The sequence below is a fragment of the Oncorhynchus tshawytscha genome, linkage group LG13, assembly GCF_018296145.1.
Source record: "Oncorhynchus tshawytscha isolate Ot180627B linkage group LG13, Otsh_v2.0, whole genome shotgun sequence".
NCBI classification, from domain to species: Eukaryota; Metazoa; Chordata; class Actinopteri; order Salmoniformes; family Salmonidae; genus Oncorhynchus; species Oncorhynchus tshawytscha.
In genome coordinates, this window is record NC_056441.1 from 18,669,233 (window position 1) to 18,692,123 (window position 22,891).

The window sequence follows — 22,891 nt, forward strand, 5'->3', positions numbered from 1 at the left end:
AGGGTAGAGAGAGATATAGAGGACACAGAGAGAGAGAGAGAGAGATATAGAGGACAGAGAGAGAGAGAGAGAGAGAGAGAGAGAGGGAGAGAGGGGAGAAGGGTAGAGAGAGATATAGAGGACAGAGAGAGAGAGAGAGAGAGAGAGAGAGAGAGAGAGAGAGGGGGGAGAAGGGTAGAGAGAGATATAGAGGACAGAGAGAGAGAGAGAGAGAGAGAGAGAGAGAGAGAGAGATATAGAGGACAGAGAGAGAGAGAGAGAGCCTACCTGTTTGACACGCCAGGTCCACATCTTTTTCAAAGTCCGTCTGAGAGAGAGCATGGGGAGAAGATACACAGTTAGACAGCAGTGTGTGTGTGTGTGTGTATTTGTATGTGTGTGTTTCCATGGTAGCTGCATGGGTGTAACATATATAGCATGGTGCTGGGGTAGCATTGGGAAACAGAAGGATGCAGACAATGATAAAGATCATAGATGAAGGTCAAAAATCATATCTGTGATAATTTCACATTCTACTCCCATTAATACAACATACAAAGGGAGAGATTCATCTCCATTGTGATGACAGACAGTCCTAGAAACCAGAGGAATGTCATCATAGATGAAAGAGAAACAACGGAAAATGAGAGGAGAGGTGCTTTTGAAAGATGAATGCAACACACCCATAGACAGATCACAGTGTTTTAGGCTCACGAACGGCCCGCTCATTAGGCAGGATTAGGCTGACACCTGGGGCGACAGATTGACGAGGGAGGCCAAGTCACACCTCCAGCAACAACACATAAAACCTCACATAATTCTGCGCAAAAACAATGACAATTTCACTCAACCAGTAGCATATGGGCTTTTTGGGTGAGCGCAAATTCCGCACTGTGATAAGCAGTGCCAACTTTGTCAAAGGCAGGGGCGTAAACATATTTTGCATGTCCATTCCCTGCGCAACTCTCCAGGGTGCTGTTGGAGAGACACATCGCTGCGACGCTTCACCAACGTTCCTTCAAAAAAATTATCTAACATAAATCATGTAGCAGATACAGATATGATAGAAAGAGTTTTTGGCCTTCTCTTTAGCCTACAGGCTGGAGATAAAATGGATGACAATGTAATGAGATGGACACTTACATCATGCAGGTTCCTCAAATCAAATGGCCTAACCTAAATGACGCTAACAAACAACATATCCTAAAATCAGGACAGGGTTGAAGTAAAATGGACAATATGGTACGGACAATCACAACTGTTGTCCATGAGTTTCACCCCATAGTCAGGATCAGTGGTTTCTAGTTTGTATACGTCAATTTTTAACAAGCTGATCACAGCGAAAAAGAAAAAACGTCCACATTTCCCACTGTGTAAACACATTGCAAATAGGCTCAGGATACCTCCTGATAAAGTTGGGCAGCTGATTTTCAAAGCTTAAATAGTCAAATTGAATTGTCACAGGAATCAGGACTAAAAAAGCCAATGCAACAGTCTGTTTTCCAAACGGTGGGCCTACCGCATGGTAGGTTGAACATGGTAGGTGACAACAGATATCTGAGCTACTCCTATAATCTTTCTATCAGTATGTGTTTAGGAAAAGAATGAGGAAAGATAATGATTTTGCTTCAAAAGAATCAAGAAGGATGAACAGCTGATGAAAATCGAGGTCAGTGTTATTTTTTCAAGAATGCTGGTTCTAATATTGTTTTGTTTTCAAGTGAGTAAAGTGCATCCATAATTGACATGATCTTCAACACATCATTTCAAGCACTTACTTTACCCTAGACTTGTAACTGCCATCAATCAAGAGCAAATGGCTAAACATGTTGAATGACACCTTATTGTCTATGTTGCCATTTTGTCGGTCTGCAATGGCCATCTCAAGTCACTGGTCTCTTTCAAGTTCTCTACCTTTCTCTCTTTAAACCAAACACAATCATCTTCCTCATCCCAGCATTCTGCATTCATTGCCCTCAGCTTGTCTTTTGTAACCTCCACGAGATAATTCGTTAGAACAAATTGCTTGGTGAAAAAACCAACACAAATATCAGCACACAAACAGATTGATTGGATTGAATGAGGGAAAGTTCCAGTGTCTTTCCAAAATGGCCTCCATTAAAACCTCCCCAACTTAATGTGGCCCCTCATTGCCATGCAGACCCAGGCCATTCATCTCCTCTCTCCCCCCAGCACCGATCTGCCTAGAATCCTCTATGGAGCCCGCTCACAAAAGCCTTTGTGTGGATATAAAACTATTAGGCATTTTTGGCACGCCACAGAAAGAGACAGAGGGAGGGAGGGATAGAGAGACAGGGGAGGAAAAAGGAGGGGGGAGTGGAAGATGGAGGGAGAGGGAAAGTAAAAGACAGAGATGGGGGGTGAAGAGGGAGGGAGAGAGCTGGAGGGAGGGGGAAAGGCAGTGAAAGGGGAAAGTGGAAGAGAAAGAGAGAGCATGAGAGGGGGAGAGAAATAAAGATAATTAAAGGGACAGAAAGAGAAACAGAACATTTGAAAGAGGGAGAGAATGAATGCAGGTCTCAAAGGAGAGGAAAGCTCTTAGCACGCAAATCACACTGACTCACAAATGGCTCTCGCCTAAACAGACAAATGAGGATATAGACTCTCATCTCTCTCCCCCCTCTCTCTCTCACACCCACACACAGGCTGAGTATGTAAAGTGAATCAGGTTCACCATCAGCATCATTACTAAGTACTGTTTGTCCAGGCATTATTGTGGAGGACATTCACATTAGGCCTGGGTTCAGCCAACACTGGTAACCACTTAAGCACAAGAGAACTCCAATTCACTTATGGCTGAATTATTATTGGAATAAATGCAAGAACAAAACAACATTTGTATCCCAAAACTTCCTCTAAAAACACTTCCATCTAGATATAAAAAAGCAGCTTGAAACAACGTTGACTGGTGCAAGCTAAGACTATAACTCAGACATGTGGGGTCTACTGGGCCAGACGGAAGTTCAAGATCCCTTCTGTAAAAACCTACTGGCACCAATCTACATACTAATATACTGTAGCCCAGTGATTTCCAAACCTTTTCCCCAATGGACCTTAAAACAACATTAGTTGTTTTTGCAGGCTAATAACATTTGTATTAAATAAATTGAAAGCCATTTCAGTATATCCACAATTTGGGAACCATTGTTGGAAACCTCGTGGCTAATGTACCAGATGTTCTATATGGCTACACACAGCATTGGCTACTTTAGGACATAGTATCTATCTACTGTGGTTGACATACTGATTTGCTGTTGGGGTACTGGTTGTGGTTATGTCCATGGTTGTTGTTGTAAGCTTGGTTATGGGCATGGTTGAGGGTGTGGTTCATGTGCTCATGGTTCATATGGTTGTTGTGGGGCAGGCTGTGGTAACAGCCTTGTTGGCAGCTGTGTTGACAGCCCTGGTGAGGGTGGAATGGTGGCAGGCATGATGACTGTTGTTGGCATGACGACGACGGGCATGGAGAAGCTCCAGTGCCAGTGCTGTAGCGCAGAGAGCCACACTGCTGCCCGCAGTAGGACATGTTCTGACACTTCTGATGCAGGGATGGTGGGAGAGATGGATGGAGAGATGTGAGAGGAGGAGAGATGAGAATGGAGGGAATGGAGGAGAGGACACAATTCAGATGGATTAGAAACATTAATAAGAAGAGATTGTAAGTGATATGTGGGGAAGAAGAAATGATGAAGAGAATAAGAAAGAGAAGGAAAAAGACAAGGTAAAAAACAGGTTGAACATGTAAGAGAGAGGATGAACATGTAAGAGAAAGGATGAACATGTAAGAGAGAGGATGAACATGAAAGAGAGAGGATGAACATGTAAGAGAAAGGATGAACATGTAAGAGAGAGGATGAACCTGTAAGAGAGAGGATGAACATGTAAGAGAGAGGATGAACATGTAAGAGAAAGGATGAACATGTAAGAGAAGGGATGAACATGTAAGAGAGAAGAAGAACATGGAAGAGAGAAGATGAACATGCAGGAGAGAGGATGAACATGAAAGAGAGAAGTTGAACATGTAAGAGAGAAGTTGAACATGGAAGAGAGGGTGAACATGTAAGTGAGAATAGAGGGGGAGAATGGGAGGGACTAGTTACTCTAGTCTTTGGTTGTACTGTAGTCTGAATCATGATAATCTCAAAATGTCCTCCTATCCTCTCAAGATGTCCTCCTATCCTCTCAATATGTCCTCCTATCCTCTCAAGATGTCCTCCTATCCTCTCAATATGTCCAACTATCCTCTCAAGATGTCCTCCTATCCTCTCAATATGTCCTCCTATCCTCTCAAGATGTCCTCCTATCCTTTCAATTTGTCCTCCTATCCTCTCAAGATGTCCTCCTATCCTCTCAATATGTCCTCCTATCCTCTCAAGATGTCCTCCTATCCTCTCAATATGTCCTCCTATCCTCTCAATATGTCCTCCTATCCTCTCAATTTGTCCTCCTATCCTCTCAAGATGTCCTCCTATCCTCTCAATATGTCCTCCTATCCTCTCAATATGTCCTCCTATCCTCTCAAGATGTCCTCTTATCCTCTCAATTTGTCCTCCTATCCTATCAATATGTCCTACTATCCTCTCAATATGTCCTCCTATCCTCTAAATATGTCCCCATATCCTCTCAATATGTCCCCCTATCCTCTCAATATGTCCTGCTATCATCTCAATATGTCCTCCTATCCTCTCAATATGTCCTCCTATCCTCTCAATATGTCCTTCTATCCTCTCAATATGTCCTCCTATCCTCTCAATATGTCCTCCTATCCTCTCAACATGTCCTCCTATACTCTCAATATGTTCACCTATCATCTCAATATCTTCTCCTATCATATCAATATGTCCTCCTATCCTCTCGATTTGTACTCCTATCTCTCAATATGTCCTCCTATCCTCTCAATATGTCCTCCTATCTTCTCAAGATGCCCCCTTATCCTCTCAATATGTCCTCCTATCTTCTCAAGATGCCCCCTATCCTCTCAAAAATGTTCCACCTGTCATCTCAATATGTCCTCTAATCCTCTCAAGATGTCCTCCTATTATCTCAATATGTCCACCGAATCCTCTCGATTTGTCCTCCTATCCTCTCAATATGTCCTCCTAACCTCTCAATATGTCATCCTATACTCTTAATATGTCCTCTTATATGCTCAAGATGTCATCCTATACTCTCAATATGTCCTCCTATCCTCTCAATATGTCCTCCTAACGTCTCAATAGGTCCACCTATCCTCTCAAGATGTCCTCCTATCCTATCAATATGTCCTCCTATCCTCTCAATATGTCCTCCTATCGTCTCAATATGTCCACCTATCCTCTCAAGATGTCCTCCTATCCTATCAATATGTCCTGCTATCATCTCAATATGTCCTCCTGTATTCTCAATATGCCCTCCTATCCTCTCAATTTGTCCTCCTATCCTCTCAATATGTCCTCCTATCCTCTCAATTTGTACTCCTATCTCTCAATATGTCCTCCTAACCTCTCAACATATCCTCCTATACTCTCAATATGTCCACCTATCCTCTCAATATCTTCTCCTATCATCTCAATATGTCCTCCTATCCTCTCAATATGTCCTCCTGTATTCTCAATATGTCCTCCTATACTCTCAATATGTCCACCTATCCTCTCAATATCTTCTCCTATCATCTCAATATGTCCTCCTATCCTCTCGATTTGTCTTCCTATCCTCTCAACATGTCCTCCTATACGCTCAATATGTCCACCTATCCTCTCAATATCTTCTACTATCATCTCAATGTGTCCTCCTATCTTCTCGATTTGTCCTCCTATCCTCTCAAAATGTCCTGCTATCCTCTCAATATGTCCTCCTATCATCTCAATATGTCCTACTAACCTCTCAAGATGTCCTCCTATCCTCTCAATATGTCCTCCTATCCTCTCAAGACGTACTCCTTTCCTCTCAATATGTTCTCCTATTCTGTCAAGATGTCCTCCTATACTCTCAATATGTTCTCCTAACCTCTCAATATGTCATCCTATTCTCTCAAATTGTCCTCCTATCCTCTCAAAATGTCCTCCTATACTCTCAATATGTCCTCCTATCCTCTCAACATGTCCTTCTATCCTCTCAATATGTCATCCTCTCCCCTCAAGATGTCCTCCTATACTCTCAATACGTCCTCCTATCCTCTCAATTTGTCCTCCTATCCTCCCAATATGTTGTCCTATTCTCTCAAAATGTCCTCCTCTCCCCTCAAGATGTCCTCCTATCCTCTCAATATGGCCTCCTAACCTCTCAATATGTCCTCCTATCCTCTCAATATGTCCTCCTATCTTCTCAATATGTCCTCCTAACCTCTAAATATGTCCTACTAACCTCTCAATATGTCCTCCTATACTCTTAATATGTCCTCTTATATGCTCATGATGTACTCCTATACTCTCAATATGTCCTCCTATCCTCTCAATATGTCATCCTCTCCCCTCAATACGTCCTCTTATCCTCTCAATTTGTCCTCCTATCCTCTCAATATGTTCTCCTATCCTCTCAATTTGTCCTCCTTTCCACTCAAGATGTCCTCCTATCCTCTCAAGATGTCCTCCTATCCTCTCAAGATGTCCTCCTATCCTCTTAATATGTCCTTCTAACATCTCAGGATGTCCTCCTATCCTGTCAAGATGTCCTCCTATCCTCTCAAGATTTCCTCCTATCTTCTCAATATGTCCTCCTAACCTCTAAATATGTAATCCTATACTCGCAATATGTCCTCCTATACTCTCAGTATGTCCTCCTATCCTCTCAAGATGTCCTCCTATACTCTTAATCTGTCCTCCTATACTCTTAACATGTCCTCTTATACGCTCAAGATGTCCTCCTATATTCTCAAGATGTCCTCCTATCTTCTCAATATTGTCTCTAATCCTCTCAATATCTTCTCATATCCTCTCAAAATGTTCTCCTATCCTGTCAATATGGCCTCCTAACCTCTCAATATGTACTCCTATTCCTCTAAATATGTTATCCTATACTCGCAATATGTCCTCCTATACTCTCAGTATGTGATCCTATCCTCTCAAGATGTCCTCCTATACTCTTAATCTGTCCTCCTAACGTCTCAATATGTCCACCTATCGTTTCAAGATGTCCTCCTATCCTATCAATATGTCCTACTGTCCTCTCAATATGTCCTCCTATCCTCTAAATGTGTCCCCATATCCTCTCAATATGTCCCCCTATCCTCTCAATATGTCCTGCTATCATCTCAATATGTCCTCCTGTATTCTCAAGATGTCCTCTTATCCTCTCAATTTGTCCTCCTATCCTATCAATATGTCCTACTATCCTCTCAATATGTCCTCCTATCCTCTAAATATGTCCCCATATCCTCTCAATATGTCCCCCTATCCTCTCAATATGTCCTGCTATCATCTCAATATGTCCTCCTGTATTCTCAAGATTTCCTCTTATCCTCTCAATATGTCCTCTTATCCTCTCAATTTGTCCTCCTATCCTCTCAATATGTCCTCCTATCCTCTCAACATATCTTCCTATACTCTCAATATGTTCACCTATCCTCTCAATATCTTCTCCTATCACCTCAAGACATCCTCCTTTCCTCTCAATATGTTCTCCTATTCTGTCAAGATGTCCTCCTATACTCGCAATATGTCCTCCTATCATCTCAATGTCCTCCTATCCTCTCAATATGTCCGCCTATACTCTCAATATGTCCTCCTAATCTCTCAATATGTCCTCCTATCATCTCAATATGTCCTGCTATCTTCTCAATATGTCCTCCTATACTCTCAATTTGTCCTCTAATCTCTATCCTATCCTCTCAAATTGTCCTCCTATCCTCTCAAAATGTCCTCCTATCCTCTCAATATGTCCTCCTATCCTCTCAATATGTCATCCTATCCTCTCAATATGTCCTCCTAACCTCTCAATATGTCCTCCTATACTCTTAATATGTCCTCTTATATGCTCAAGATGTCATCCTATACTCTCAATATGTCCTCCTATCCTCTCAATATGCCCTCCTATACTCTCAATATGTCCTCCTAACGTCTCAATATGTCCTCCTATCCTCTCAATATTGTCTCCTATCCTCTCAATATGGTCTCATATACTGTCAAGACGTCCTCCTATCCTCTAAATATGTCCTCCCAACCTCTCAATATGTCCTCCTATCCTCTAAAGATGTCCTCCTACACTCTCAAAATGTCCTCCTATACTCTCAATGTGTTCTCCTAAACTCTCATGATGTCCTCCTATACTCTCAAAATGTCCTCCTATCTTCTCAATATGTCATCCTAACCTCTCAAAATGTCCTCTTCTATATGTCCTCTCAATCAATATGTCATCCGAACCTCTCAATATGTCATCCTATCCTCTCAATATGTCCTCCCAACCTCTCAAGATGTCCTCATATCCTCTCAATATGTCCTCCCAACCTCTCAAGATGTCCTCCTATCCTCTCAATATGTCCTCCTAACATCTCAATATGTCCTCCTAACGTCTCAATATGTCCACCTACACTCTCCAGATGTCCTCCTGTCCTCTCAATATTGTCTCCTATCCTCTCAATATCTTCTCATACCCTCCTAATATGTTCTCATATCCTGTCAAGACGTCCTCCTATCCTCTCAATATGTCCTCCTATCCTCTCAAGATGTCCTCCTATACTCTCAATACGTCCTCCTTTCCTCTCAATTTGTCCTCCTATCCTCCCAATATGTCCTCCTATTCTCTCAAAATGTCCTCCTCTCCCCTCAAGATTTCCTCCTTTACTCTCAATATGTCCACTTATCCTCTCAAGATGTCCTCCTATACTCTCAATACGTCCTCCTATCCTCTCAATTTGTCCTCCTATCCTCCCAATATGTCCTCTTATCCCCTCAATATGTCTTCCTTTCCTCTCAATATGTCCTCCTATCCTGTCAATGTGTCCTCCTCTCCCCTCAAGATGTCTTCCTATACTCTCAATATGTCCGCCTAACCTTTCAATACGTCCTCCTTACCTCTCAAGATGTCCTCCTAAGCTCTCAATATGTCCTCCTATCCTCTCAATATGTCCTCCTATCCTCTCGATTTGTCCTCCTATCCTCTCAAGATGTCCTCCTATCCTCTCAATATGTCCTCCTAACATCTCAATATGTCCTCATAACGTCTCAATATGTCCACCTATACTCTCCAGATGTCCTCCTATCCTCTCAATATTGTCTCCTATCCTCTCAATATCTTCTCATACCCTCCTAATATGTTCTCATATCCTGTCAAGACATCCTCCTATCCTCTCAATATGTCCTCCTATCCTCTCAAGATGTCCTCCTATCCTCTCAATATGTCCTCCTAACATCTCAATATGCTAACGTCTCAATATGTCCACCTATACTCCCCAGATGTCCTCCTATCCTCTCAATATTGTCTCCTATCCTCTCAATATCTTCTCATACCCTCCCAATATGTTCTCATATCCTGTCAAGACGTCTTCCTATTCTCTCAATATGTCCTCCTATCCTCTCAATTTGTCCTCCTATCCTCCCAATATGTCCTCCTATTCTCTCAAAATGTCCTCCTCTCCCCTCAAGATTTCCTCCTTTACTCTCAATATGTCCACTTATCCTCTCAAGATGTCCTCCTATACTCTCAATACGTCCTCCTATCCTCTCAATTTGTCCTCCTATCCTCTCAATTTGTCCTCCTATCCTCCCAATATGTCCTCCTATTCTCTCAAGATGTCCTCCTATCCTCTCAATATGTCCTCATATACTCTCAATATGTCATCCTATACACTCAATTTGTCCTCCCATCCTCTCAATATGTCCTCCTATACTCTCAATATGTCCTCCTATCCCCTCAATATGTCCTCCTATCCTCTCAATTTGTCCTCCTATCGTCTCAATATGTCCTCCTATCCCCTCAATATGTCCTCCTATCCTCTCAATATGTCCTCCTATCCTCTCAATGTGTCCTCCAATCCTCTCAATATGTCCTCCTATCCCCTCATATGTCCTCCTATCCTCTCAATATGTCCTCCTATCCTCTCAATATGTCCTCCTATCCTCTCAAAATGTCCTCCTATCCTCTCAAGACGTCCTCCTTTCCTCTCAATATGTTCTCCTATACTCTCAATATGTCCTCCTATCCCCTCAATATGTCCTCCTATCCTCTCAATATGTCCTCCTATCCTCTCAATATGTCCTCCTATCCTCTCAATATGTCCTCCTATCCTCTCAATATGTCCTCCTATACTCTCAATATGTCCTCCTATCCTCTCAATATGTCCTCCTATCCCCTCAATATGTCCTCCTATCCTCTCAATTTGTCCTCCTATCGTCTCAATATGTCCTCTTATCCCCTCAATATGTCCTCCTTTCCTCTCAATATGTCCTCCTATCCTCTCAATATGTCCTCCTATCCCCTCAATATGTCCTCCTATCCTCTCAATATGTCCTCCTATCCTCTCAATGTGTCCTCCTATCCTCTCAATATGTCCTCCTATCCTCTCAATATGTCCTCTATCCTCTCAATATGTCCTCCTCAATATGTCCTCCTATCCTCTCAATATGTCCTCCTATCCTCTCAATGTGTCCTCCAATCCTCTCAATATGTCCTCTTATCCCCTCAATATGTCCTCCTTTCCTCTCAATATGTCCTCCTATCCTCTCAATGTGTCCTCCTATCCCCTCATATGTCCTCCTATCCTCTCAATATGTCCTCCTATCGTCTCAATATGTCCTCTTATCCCCTCAATATGTCCTCCTATCCTCTCAATATGTCCTCCTATCCTCTCAATGTGTCCTCCTATCCTCTCAATATGTCCTCCTATCCTCTCAATATGTCCTCCTATCCTCTCAATATGTCCTCCTATCCTCTCAAAATGTCCCCCTATCCTCTCAAGACGTCCTCCTTTCCTCTCAATATGTTCTCCTATTCTCTCAAGATGTCCTCCTATCCTGTCAAGATGTCCTCCTATCCTCTCAATATTTCCTCCCAACCTCTCAATATGGCCTCCCAACCTCTAAAGATGTCCTCCTATCCTCTCAATATGTCCTCCTATACTCTTAATATGTCCTCCTATATGCTCAATATGTCCTCCTATACTCTCAATATGTCCACCTATCCTCTCAAGATGTCCTCCCATCCTATCAAGATGTCCTCCTATCCTCTCAATATGTCCTCCTATCCTCTCAATATGTTCTCCTTTCCTCTCAATATGTCCTCCTATCCTGTGAAGATGTCCTCATATCCTCTCAAGTGCTTCTCCTATCCTCTCAAGATGTCCACCTATCCTCTCAAGATGTCCTCCTATCCTATCAAGATGTCCTCCTATCCTCTCAATATGTCCACCTGTCTTCTCAAAATGTCCTCCTATCCTCTCAATTTGTCCTCCTATCCTCTCAATTTGTCCTCCTATCCTCTCAAGATGTCCTCCTATCCTCTCAAGTAAGTTTATGGTAACACTACTTGAAATCTTAAATAAGGCCTTCTTAATACTGTTATGGCTGCTATGTCATGTCATGTCTATAACAGGTTCCAGTAAAGTTTGCCCTTTTCATTGAGTCGCCTTGAGCCTTTTACTATGAGGGATTAATTCAGGATTATACCATTTGGAAAATGACTGTTGGAACCACTCTGGATTTACCAATTGATTTGAAATGACTGCTTTTATCACAGTGCTCCATGTTAACTTTGGCAGGAGTAGCTTTCCTTATAAATAAGACCATTCATATTACCTGAACATGTAACATCACCCGGAACAACCCTGGGCCATACCTTTTCCAGGACAGTGATTTTAGGCAAGGAAAAACTCTGAACCTGACAGCTTTGAAGAACAAATTCAAGACAAGTACTTTCCAAAAAAAAAAAATATTTTGGTAATTTGCAATAAATCATCAGCCTCCTAACATTCCTAGCGGTCCATTCAAGAGACCAAATTATTACAGTAAATGACTGTGTGGTGAATAAAATTAAAGGGGAGGGAGTGGTCAGCTTCGGAACCTTCGTAACTAATACAAATGACAGAACGTTGTGACCTGGTCGACATTGGGAGGCACTTCATGTCTTTATGATTTACAAGAGTATTATGATTTTGGACAAAGTAACCTTTCGTGTAACTTTACACTCTGCGCATAATGATAAGGACCTTTCTTATAGGCTCAACAAACCTGCCGCAGTCACTGTCGAGTCAATATAAACGTGAAGAAAATATGAAAATAACTGATTACAGGGGCGCTAAGAAAAAATCTTTAGGAGGGACTGGAAATAGATCATCAATTTTGACTAGGATATTAGTCCTTTTTTTACCCCTTTTTCTCCCAAATTGGTAGTTCTCCCATCGCTGCAACTCCCGTACAGACTCGCGAGAGGTGAAGGTTGAGAGCTGTGCGTCCTCCGAAACACAACCCAGCCAAGCCGCACTGCTTCTTGACACACTGCTCGCTTAACCCGGAAGCCAGATGCATCAATGTGGCAGAGGAAAAAACGTACAACTGTGAACTGAGTCAGCATGCATGAACCCGGCCCACCACAAGGAGTCGCTAGAGCACAATGGGACAAGGACATTCCAGTCGGCCAAACCCTCCCCTAACCCGAACAATTGTGCGCCGCATCATGGGTCTCCCGGTTGCAGCCGGCTGCGACACAGCCTGGGATCGAACCTGTAGTGATGCCTCTAGCACTGCAAAGCAGTGGCTTTGACCGCTGCACCACTCGGGAGGCCCTAGGATGTTAGTCCTAATCAGAAATCGACAACTCTCAAATCCTCTCAAAACCCCACAAGTGCATTGGGTGTAGGGTCTAGTGGTCGATTTGGGATTGAGATTGGGATTATAAACAGCGAAGGACAGTATTTGGAGAAAAGGAACAAGGCAGTTTTAGGACCAACATGATGTAGTTATGTAGCCTGGTCCCAAAGTTGGCAAGACAGCACAAACAAGATCAGGGGCCAGACTAGTAGTGGTTATGGGTCTAATATGGGATGAAATGAAATGTTATTCACCATGATCTGCACCTGTCCGTTCTTGCATGAGTCCGGTGAGTTCTCGCTGTCATCTTTACATCCCCCCATCCGACAGCGCACTGCGTCCTGGACCTTGAAGAGAGGGATGAGGAGCGAAGGAAGGAAGCAGAAGAGAAGGGATAAGGGGAGGAAAGGAGCAAATGAAATGTCTTTATTGGTTAAGTTCAAAACATTAAGACTACCATAGACACTATGTTCATGTATACAGTACTGTACACATGTTTATTGGGTTTTAACCAACTCTTAGAAAAAAGGGTTCATTTAGGGTTCTTTATAGAACCTTTTGGTTCTTTGGACAAGAGTAAAGAACCCATTACTATAAAAGGTTCTATATATATATATATATATACCCAGTGAAGGCAAAGAACTTTGAGGGTTTTCTCAATACCCCATAAGGTAATGGGGATTTTTAGAAAACAACAGCTCACAAAAGCTAACCCAGTCACATCAAACTGTGAAAGTACAGCTAACATTCCCTTTTCATTTGTTTCAGCTGTTTTGCATTGACATTTATTCCAATGATGCTCCATTATAATGTCACCTGGTCAGATAAATGGCTAGCTGACATCTGACCCCGTTAGCTCAATATGGAAGGGGGAAGATCGAATTCATATGTTGCAGAGGTCTGAGTGGCAAACAGCAAGGTTCCTACAAACCTGTGTTGTTTCAAATTTATTGCTAGCTAGAAGCAATATTAATAACAATATTAGCATAAAAGCTTACACTCTTAGGGAGTGTTCGTAAATTCAATCTGGAGTGCCAGAGTGCGCTCAGGAAATTCAGTGTTGTCAGATTGTCCATTAGTAAATCCAGAGTGTTTCGCTCTCGGAGCATTCAGAGAGCACACTGGACGCTCTAGCAGAGGAGTAACATTGATCCAAGCGTTCTGACCTCACAACGGCAGTCGAGCACCCAAGCTAACTGGCTAAAGTTGACTAGCTTGCTAGCTACTTCCAGACGCAAATGAGAGAACACCTCATTCTGACCATTTTCCTCACCCTAGCAGAGGTGGTTAGGCTGTTTTCATGTTGTCTAAAGTGTTGGTGACTGTAACTGTGCTGCTGGCAACAATTTACTTCTGCTGGCAACAATTTACTTTTTTTTTTACATTTACTGACACGCATTTGTAAATTCATCAGTTATCCTGCACTCTGGCACACTCAGATGAGAGTGCTCTGAAATCGGAGTAGATAGCCAGAGTGAATTTATGAAGGGACTCTATGTAGAACCTTTTGGTCAATTCATAATGTAACTGACCTTCCGATTAAAAAACCAACCCTCATTCCAGCATGACAATAGAAGTAGCCTACCAATAAGCATGTTATTGTTCAACTTATTAAGGTAATTTAATTCAAACATATGAAGCCAAAGTCATATGATAAACTACAGGCTATATAAATACATATGAAACTTTATTTAACTAACGTTAAAACCTCTTGAGTGTAGGGGGCAGTATTTTGATGTTTGGATGACAAACGTACCCAAATGAAACTGCCTATTTCTCAGGCCCAGAATCTAGAATATGCATATAATAGTCAGATGCGGATAGAAAACACTCTACAGTTTCCAAAACTGTCAAAATATTGTCTGTGAGTATAACAGAACTGATATTGCAGGCGAAAACCTGAGGAAAATCCAACCCGGAAGTGCTGTTTTTCCTGAAACCTCTCTGTTCCATTGCATGCCTTCCCTCCATTTAAAGGGATATCAACCAGATTTATTTTCCTATGGCTTCCACATGGTGTGAACAGTCTTTAGACATAGTTTCAGGCTTTTATTCTGAAAAATGAGCGAGAAAGATCACATCATGTCATTGGATGGCTGGGTGCCAGCAGAGTTTTGCATGCGTGAGCAGCTTGGAGCAGACATTTTCTCTCTCACTCCTGTTGAAAAAGCTACGGTTGGGTTGAAATATTATTTAATATTTATTGTAAAAACAACTTGAGGATTGATTATAAAAAACGTTTGACATGTTTCTACGAACTTTTTCATCTGCCCCGTCATGACTGCTTGAGCCTGTGGATTTCTGAACATAACGCGCCAACCAAATGGAGGTATTTTGGATATAAAAATAATCTTTATGGAACAAAAGGAACATTTATTGTGTAACTGGGAGTCTCATGAGTGCAAACATCCGAAGATCATCAAAGGTAAGCGATTCATTTTATTGATTTTCTGACTTTCGTGACCAATCTACTTGGCTGCTAACTGTTTGAAATGATTTGTCTGCTGAGAGAGATGTCCTTACATAAACGCTTGGATAGCTTTCGCCGAAAAGCTTTTTTGAAATCTGACACACCAGGTGGATTAACAACAAGCTAAACTGTGTTTTTCTATATTGCACTTGTCAGTTCATGAAAATTAAATATTTTTAGTAATTTAATTTGAATTTGGCGCTCTGCAATTCAGTGGATGTTGACGAAAATTATCCCGCTAACGGGATGGGTGCGCCAAGAAGTTCAACAGAAAAACACAGGATACTTTAATTCTCCGCTTTTCAAGCTAGCCAGCCAACTCTTTCAAATAAACATACTGTTTTATTATGGTATGTTCCAAATATAGCTACAGAACCAGCCTGACATTGAAAATGAGCTAATTGTTACTTTTATTTCAGTATTTCAGTGTGGAGTCGGGTGAGGGGACTATGCTTCATGAAGGCATTAGAATACTGTTGCTGACTGAGAGGAGGTATGTATAAATAATTGATAATAAATTCAGTATAATAAATATTGGTGATTCAATAGCCTACTTAATCATTACATAACTTTTAACACTTTCTCTGTGTTTTGCAACTTATGGCAGTAACCAAGAACTATGAGAGGCAGCGAATCTCACTTTTGATTGCTGCTGACAACAACTGCATGTAAGTTGTTCTTCAACATCATAATAATTATATGTCTGCATAGTATTTGGTCTTCATTTTTGCAGATTAATTCATGCTTATTTCCAAAGATTAACTTGTGTTTTTGGTCCTTTTTTATTTCTCTCTGGAACCAGTGAGGCAACAACCCAAACTGTACTGGTGGTAGGTAGCCCAGTGGTTAAGGAGTTGGACCTGTGGCAGGAATTGGACCTGAGGCTGTAAGGTTGCTGGTTTGAATCCCGGGCTGGGTGCAGGAAAGAAATGGGTGGAATTGATTTGATAACTCTAGGGCTGCTGGGTTCACATCCTCAAAACATCCCCCTACAGTTGGGCCCTTGAGCAAGGCCCTTAACCCCACAACATGCTCTCCATCCAGGGGCGCTGCACTGCATATTGAACCCGTGCTTGTCTTAACTGCATGTGTGAAGTCTGCTGTTTGGGGGTGTTGAGAATGGAGCAGAAGCCACATTTTCGTTGTTTGCTGTAACTAATGGACAAAGTTGTACTTTATTGTAAAGATGTCAGCCAGAATTGACATGCATATTTCCAAACTATGTTAGCATATACAGTAATGACAATACATTCTAAAAACTATGCTGGGGTTGTTTTGTCCATTATTTAATTGTTTATTAAATTATTTTCTTAGCAAAAAGTATTTCTATTTAATAGTGGTAGCCATAATTCATAAATGGCACCATTGCAGGGTTCTGTGTAGAACCCTTTTGATTCAGTGAAGTAGAACCTCTACGGTTCTGATCAAAGAACCCTACAAAAGGGTCCTATATAGAACATTTAGGGGTTCCATACCGTATATGAAGCAAGAGATATAACCCTTATGGTTCTTTAAGGAACCTTTCTAAGAGTGTAGCTACAAACAAATATATTACCTTGCTAATGCTAATGTTTGATCATCTATATGGGGTTTTATTATGGATTTTATGTTATACCATGGCATTGTTGAACACTCATTTCGGATTGACTTGAAGGGCATTCTAGAGAATGTTTTATTTCCCTATAGTGGGAAATTGTGGCTCTACTCAATTTGTACATGTTCTATGTTTGAGCTGCTTTTGAAAGAAAGTTTCATTGAACATATTATTGACATTGCTGAATTAGATTTTCATAACATTAAGCTAGGACCGCAACAAGGTCTCACAGTCTCATGTCAGAATTAGACGATCATCTAGTTGTTCCAAAAGTGACATTTTGAAGTGTATGGTTACTTCTCTGTATCATTCTATGGCTTTATCTCCAAGGTATTATGGTTAGGTATTAACTCCCAATGATCAAGGCAAGGGTTAGGGTTTGGGACAGACTTAAAACCCAAATATCAAAAACAACTTCCTATCGTGGGATTCGAAAGTTCAACCTTTGGAACCAGAGACTTACGCACGTCTGCCATCCCTGTCCACAATGCCCTAGCAAAATCAAAGCCTACTTGAAGGTAACAGCGCTCCCTGTTGTCCCTAGTGGCCAGATTTCGTGTCATCTCCTGACGTCCTCAGACACGGATGGACATCGAATACGGACTTGTATCATGCCTGAGGACTGATGGTTTGGTTAGCTAAACTAGAAAGTCTGTTTGTTTGTTTACCAAGTCAACTACTCTCTCTATCTAGTAAACGTGCTAGCTACTTCAGTGAATGTTGAGCACATTTCTACTAGCAAATGAACACATTTCTACTAGCAAATTTACACATTTCTAGCAGTAAATGTGTTCAATCTGACCATGATATGAAAGAGATAATCAACTCTGGGCTCTATGCGAAAGCAGAGTGGAACGGACCTTCCACGGAGTTGGATTATTATCCAAAGAATGCATAGCCCCTTGTTGATTATCCCTCACATGTAGAATCGTTTATTACACTTCATCAACATGCATTGCATCATTATTGGCTTTTAACAAGAGTTAAAAATCTCAGTTTCTTAAATGTGTTTGTTACCTTTTAATACTACTGTATTAATTTAAAAAAACACTATTTGAAAACATCCAAAGAAAAAGAAAGTGAGAGAATAGAAATAAAGACAGAGACTGAGAAAGTGAGAGAGAGAACTGAAGAACAAAGAGCAGTACTGTAAAGTACTTAAATAAAAATATTTTAAAGTACTAGATACATCTTTTTTGGGGGTGTGTACTTTACTGTATTATTAATATTTTCGACTACTTTTACTTTTACTTCACTACATTCCTAAAGAAAATAATGTACTTTTTACTAGATACATTTTCCCTGAGACTCAAAAGTACTCGTCACATTTTGAATGCTTAGCAGGACAGGAAAATGGTCCAATTCACACACTCAAGAGAACATCCCTGGTCCTCCCTACTGCCTCTGATCTGGTGGACTCACTAAACATAGAACATCCCTGGTCCGCCCTACTGCCTCTGATCTGGTGGACTCACTAAACAGAGAACATCCCTGGTCCTCCCTACTGCCTCTGATCTGGTAGACTCACTAAACAGAGAACATCCCTGGTCCGCCCTACTGCCTCTGATTTGGTGGACTCACTAAACAGAGAACATCCCTGGTCCTCCCTACTGCCTCTGATCTGGTGGACTCACTAAACAGAGAACATCAATGGTCCTCCCTACTGCCTCTGATCTGGTGGACTCACTAAACAGAGAACATCCCTGGTCCTCCCTACTGCCTCTGATCTGGTGGACTCACTAAACAGAGAACATCCCTGGTCCTCCCTACTGCCTCTGATCTGGTGGACTCACTAAACAGAGAACATCCCTGGTCCTCCCTACTGCCTCTGATCTGGTGGACTCACTAAACAGAGAACATCCCTGGTCCTCCCTACTGCCTCTGATCTGGTGGACTCACTAAACAGAGAACATCCCTGGTCCTCCCTACTGCCTCTGATCTGGTGGACTCACTAAACAGAGAACATCCCTGGTCCTCCCTACTGCCTCTGATCTGGTGGACTCACTAAACAGAGAACATCCCTGGTCCTCCCTACTGCCTCTGATCTGGTGGACTCACTAAACAGAGAACATCCCTGGTCCTCCCTACTGCCTCTGATCTGGTGGACTCACTAAACAGAGAACATCCCTGGTCCTCCCTACTGCCTCTGATCTGGTGGACTCACTAAACAGAGAACATCCCTGGTCCTCCCTACTGCCTCTGATCTGGTGGACTCACTAAACAGAGAACATCCCTGGTCCTCCCTACTGCCTCTGATCTGGTGGACTCACTAAACAGAGAACATCCCTGGTCCTCCCTACTGCCTCTGATCTGGTGGACTCACTAAAAACAAATGCTTTGTTTGTAAATAATGTCTGAGTGTAGGAGCATGACACTGGCAATCCGGCAAATAATAAAAAGTAAATAAACAAATGGGCAGTTTGGTTTGCTTAATATAAGTCATTTGAAATGTTTGATACTTTTACTTTTACCTTGAACCTTGAGTATATTTTTTCAATTGCATATACTTCCGATGCTTAAGTTATGGCTGCAGCCCTTTGTTCTCAATTTCCGCCTGAAGACATACCCTAATCTAACTGCCTGTAGCTCAGCCCCAGAGGCAGAAGACATTCCCTAATCTAACTGACTGTAGCTCAGCCCCAGAGGCTGAAGACATTCTCTAAACTGCTCAGCCCCAGAGGCTGAAGCTGACAGCTCAGCCCCAGAGGCAGAAGACATTCCCTAATCTAACTGCCTGTAGCTCAGCCCCAGAGGCTGAAGACATTCCCAAATCTAACTGCCTGTAGCTCAGCCCCAGAGGCTGAAGACATTCCCAAATCTAACTGCCTGTAGCTCAGCCCCAGAGGCTGAAGACATTCCCAAATCTAACTGACTGTAGCTCAGCCCCAGAGGCAAGGATATGTATATTCTTGGTATCATTTGAATGGAAACATTCTGAAGTTTGTGGAAATGTTAATTGAATGTAGGAGAATATAACAGTAGATCTGGTGGAAGAAAAGAGAAAGAAAGAGCATACGTTTTCTGTTTTTTATTGTTGTAGCATCATCTTTGACATGTCCTAGAATAGCCACACAGTCAGATAGGATGCTGGAGAGAATGTTGATGGATAACACAAGAGGGCAACTGTAGGTGTGTAATGTTTCAGACTGATAACTTCAGGAATGGGTGAGCTACATTACATTTAGCATGAGTCACCCAGGTGTCCCACACAAGTTGCCCAAATGTACCCAGGTGGCCAAATTGGTGAAATGACCTATAACTATATACAGCAGTGCAAATAACTATATACAACATAACAAAAAGCAATTCTAACACACACAAAAAAAAATGTTGCTGCCTGTGCCATGTACCATAGCAGTCTCTTTCTGATGTAAAGCAGAGGCAAACTGAACAAGTGGTGCATTTCATGCGACACAAAACACAACGACGTCTCCATGCTGTGCCCTTTTGGCCCTGAGGCACAGTCATGCCTGCAGTAATGAACTGTGGCATATGAACACCACTGGGGGCAGAGGTAGAGCGGGCAGCTTGGCACCGGGGGCTCCCAGTCAGAGTCGCTATCACTGTGAAAGAAAACATTTAAAAAATATTTGTATTGTATGAGCCTTTTATCATCACATAAAATAAACAGATATGTATTGTATAGAGCAGAGGGAACAGTCACTAAGGTGAAGTGCTGTTCCATTCATCCAACACACACACACACAAACAAACCACACATTTCATTGCAAAAAAATAAATATTTTGTATTTTTTATATATCATATATATATTTTTATATTTCATAAAACGGCATTAGCACTTACCCGTCCAGAAGTACGTCCTGTCCTTGCAGAAACAGCTCCTCAGTTCGTTTGAATCATAACACTCAAAGATTCCTCAAACAAAAAGTCTGTCTCACTTTCACTTTTTCACTTTCACTTTAGACTTTGACTTCGCTTTACCTGATTCATTCGCCATGATATCTTCAATGAAATCGTTGAAACTACAACTTTACGAAATACTGCTGCGCGTAAAAAGCCTTACAGCAACTCCTCTGATCGTCAAGGTGAGAATGGAGTTCCCTGCGCGTGCGATTACAATCAAGGAATTGTGGTCCAACCCAAAACCATTACATACTGGCGTTTACCTCAGCTCATTGGCTATCTACCCAGCTAGATTTCAAGAAGATCAGTGGTCATTGGGCAGAAATATAGTCAATCAATGAAGCTTCGCTAAAATGATTGGTGCGTAAGGTAGTCATTTATCGTTGTCTTCAAAACAGCTCACTTGAGGGTCAATACTCCCAGAAAAAAAAACAATGAAGTTTGGCTGTGTTGCAAACATCCAGAGGAATGCACTGAAACCAACCATGACTAGATAAACGATTGTTTACAGGGGGGAATCACGTCAAATGCTCCGTAAAAAAATTGATAGAGATGGAATTCACGGCACAAACGGTTTACAAAATGTTTCGATTTAGGCTATAAAAATGGATTTTATCAAAGAAAACGGCACTTAATTTGATCACTGGGACCATCGGGAAGAGAAATAAGAACAAGATATCAGAATGTAAGTCATAATTTTATCTTCAGATGTGAATGTGTAATAACTGTCATGACGGAAAATGTTTCTGTTGTTGATTGCTCTTCTCAAACAAAAGCATGGGATTTGTTCTCTGTAATAGCTATTTTAAATTGGAAAACGTAGTTTGATTACCAAGATCCTAATCTTTTGAAGGGTGTAAGACTCTTGCATTTTCAAGAATGTTTAATGTTACGAAGTTGTATTTTTAGTTGTCACTCTGAAATTTCCCCAGATGTTGGTCCCTGTACGGGGATCGCAGCCATAACAGGTTTTAAGTATATATAAAACCAAATACTCTTAGACTTTTACTCAAGTGGTATTTTACCGGGTGAATTTCACTTTTACTTGAGCCATTTTCTATTAAGGTATCTTTATTTTACTCAAGTATGACAAATGGGTACCAAAAGTACACAGTTGTTGAATCTAGATAGGCAGCCAGCCTACCGAGGTTTCCGTTAGGAGGATGATCCTATTAAAACAAAGATAGATACGGTGGTAACTGACGCCAGAGCCGCAGCGCTCAGAGATATAGCATATTGTTTGCTATTCTCTGATACTTTCATTAGGTAAGCTAATGCTGGGTGGTGGGTACACACTATGACATTTACACCCACATTACCTTTGGCATCACAAGTCACTTGAGAGAGAGAGCTAATAACAAGGCTTTCCCATTCAGGCCTGCCACGAGCGATAAAATACCCCCGATGGAACAGCGGCGACTGTGAAGACACACCAATACAGGCACAGACACATGCATACACACACATGATAACGTACGCCCTAATACACACACATGATAACATACGCCCTAATACACACACATGATAACGTACGCCCTAATACACACATGCACAGATGGATGTTGTGTTGGAGACATGTGGTAATAGAGTAGTGGCAGGAGGGCAAACACTTAATGTGTTGGGAAATCTGTTTTGAATGAATTGTAATGTTTTTTAAATTGTATAACTGCCTCAATTTTGCTGGACACCAGGAAGAGTACTGGGGATTCATAATAAATACAAATACATTCAACAACTTCACTGTTGAATTTTGGGCATAACGTGCATTGGGGACAATGATAATAATGTTTTAAAAAATGAGCTACTTGAACCAGTGCTTGACTTGGACTGAATAGTTGCAGGACTCATTTTGAGTGCTGCTACTGTTTATATGTACACTACATGACCAATCATCGAAAATCTCATACCAAAATCATGGGCATTAATATGGAGTTGGTCCCCCGTTTGCTGCTATAAAAGCCTCCACTCTTCTGGGAAGGCTTTCCATTAGATGTTGGAACATTGCTGCAGGGACTTGGTTCCATTCAGCCACAAGAGCATTAGTGATGTCAGGCACCTATGTTGGGGCGATTAGGCCTGGCTCGCTGTCTGCATTCCAATTCATCCATTCAATGCAGGCCAGTAAAGTTTTTCCACACCGATCTAGACAAACCATTTCTGTATGTCCTCGCTTTGGGCATGGAGGCATTGTCATGCTGAAACAGAAAAGTGCCTTCCCCAAACTGTTGCCACAAATTTGGAATCGC

At 41.7% G+C, this 22,891-nt stretch overlaps 1 protein-coding gene across 10 annotated transcripts in view; it reads right to left on the minus strand.

The window, feature by feature from the left end:
* Positions 1 to 22,891, minus strand: part of LOC112236880 (adhesion G protein-coupled receptor B2-like) — a 507,905-nt gene that overhangs the window by 36,185 nt on the left and 448,829 nt on the right. For 8 of the 10 annotated variants that reach the window (XM_042295299.1, XM_042295295.1, XM_042295292.1 and 5 more), the window contains 2 exons: positions 12,971 to 13,063; positions 268 to 307 (listed from right to left, as the gene is read on the minus strand). In XM_042295299.1, coding sequence (XP_042151233.1) covers positions 268 to 307; positions 12,971 to 13,063 — 133 coding nt within the window. The remainder of the gene's footprint in view (positions 1 to 267; positions 308 to 12,970; positions 13,064 to 22,891) is intronic. The other 2 variants (XM_042295293.1, XM_042295291.1) reach the window with 1 other exon arrangement.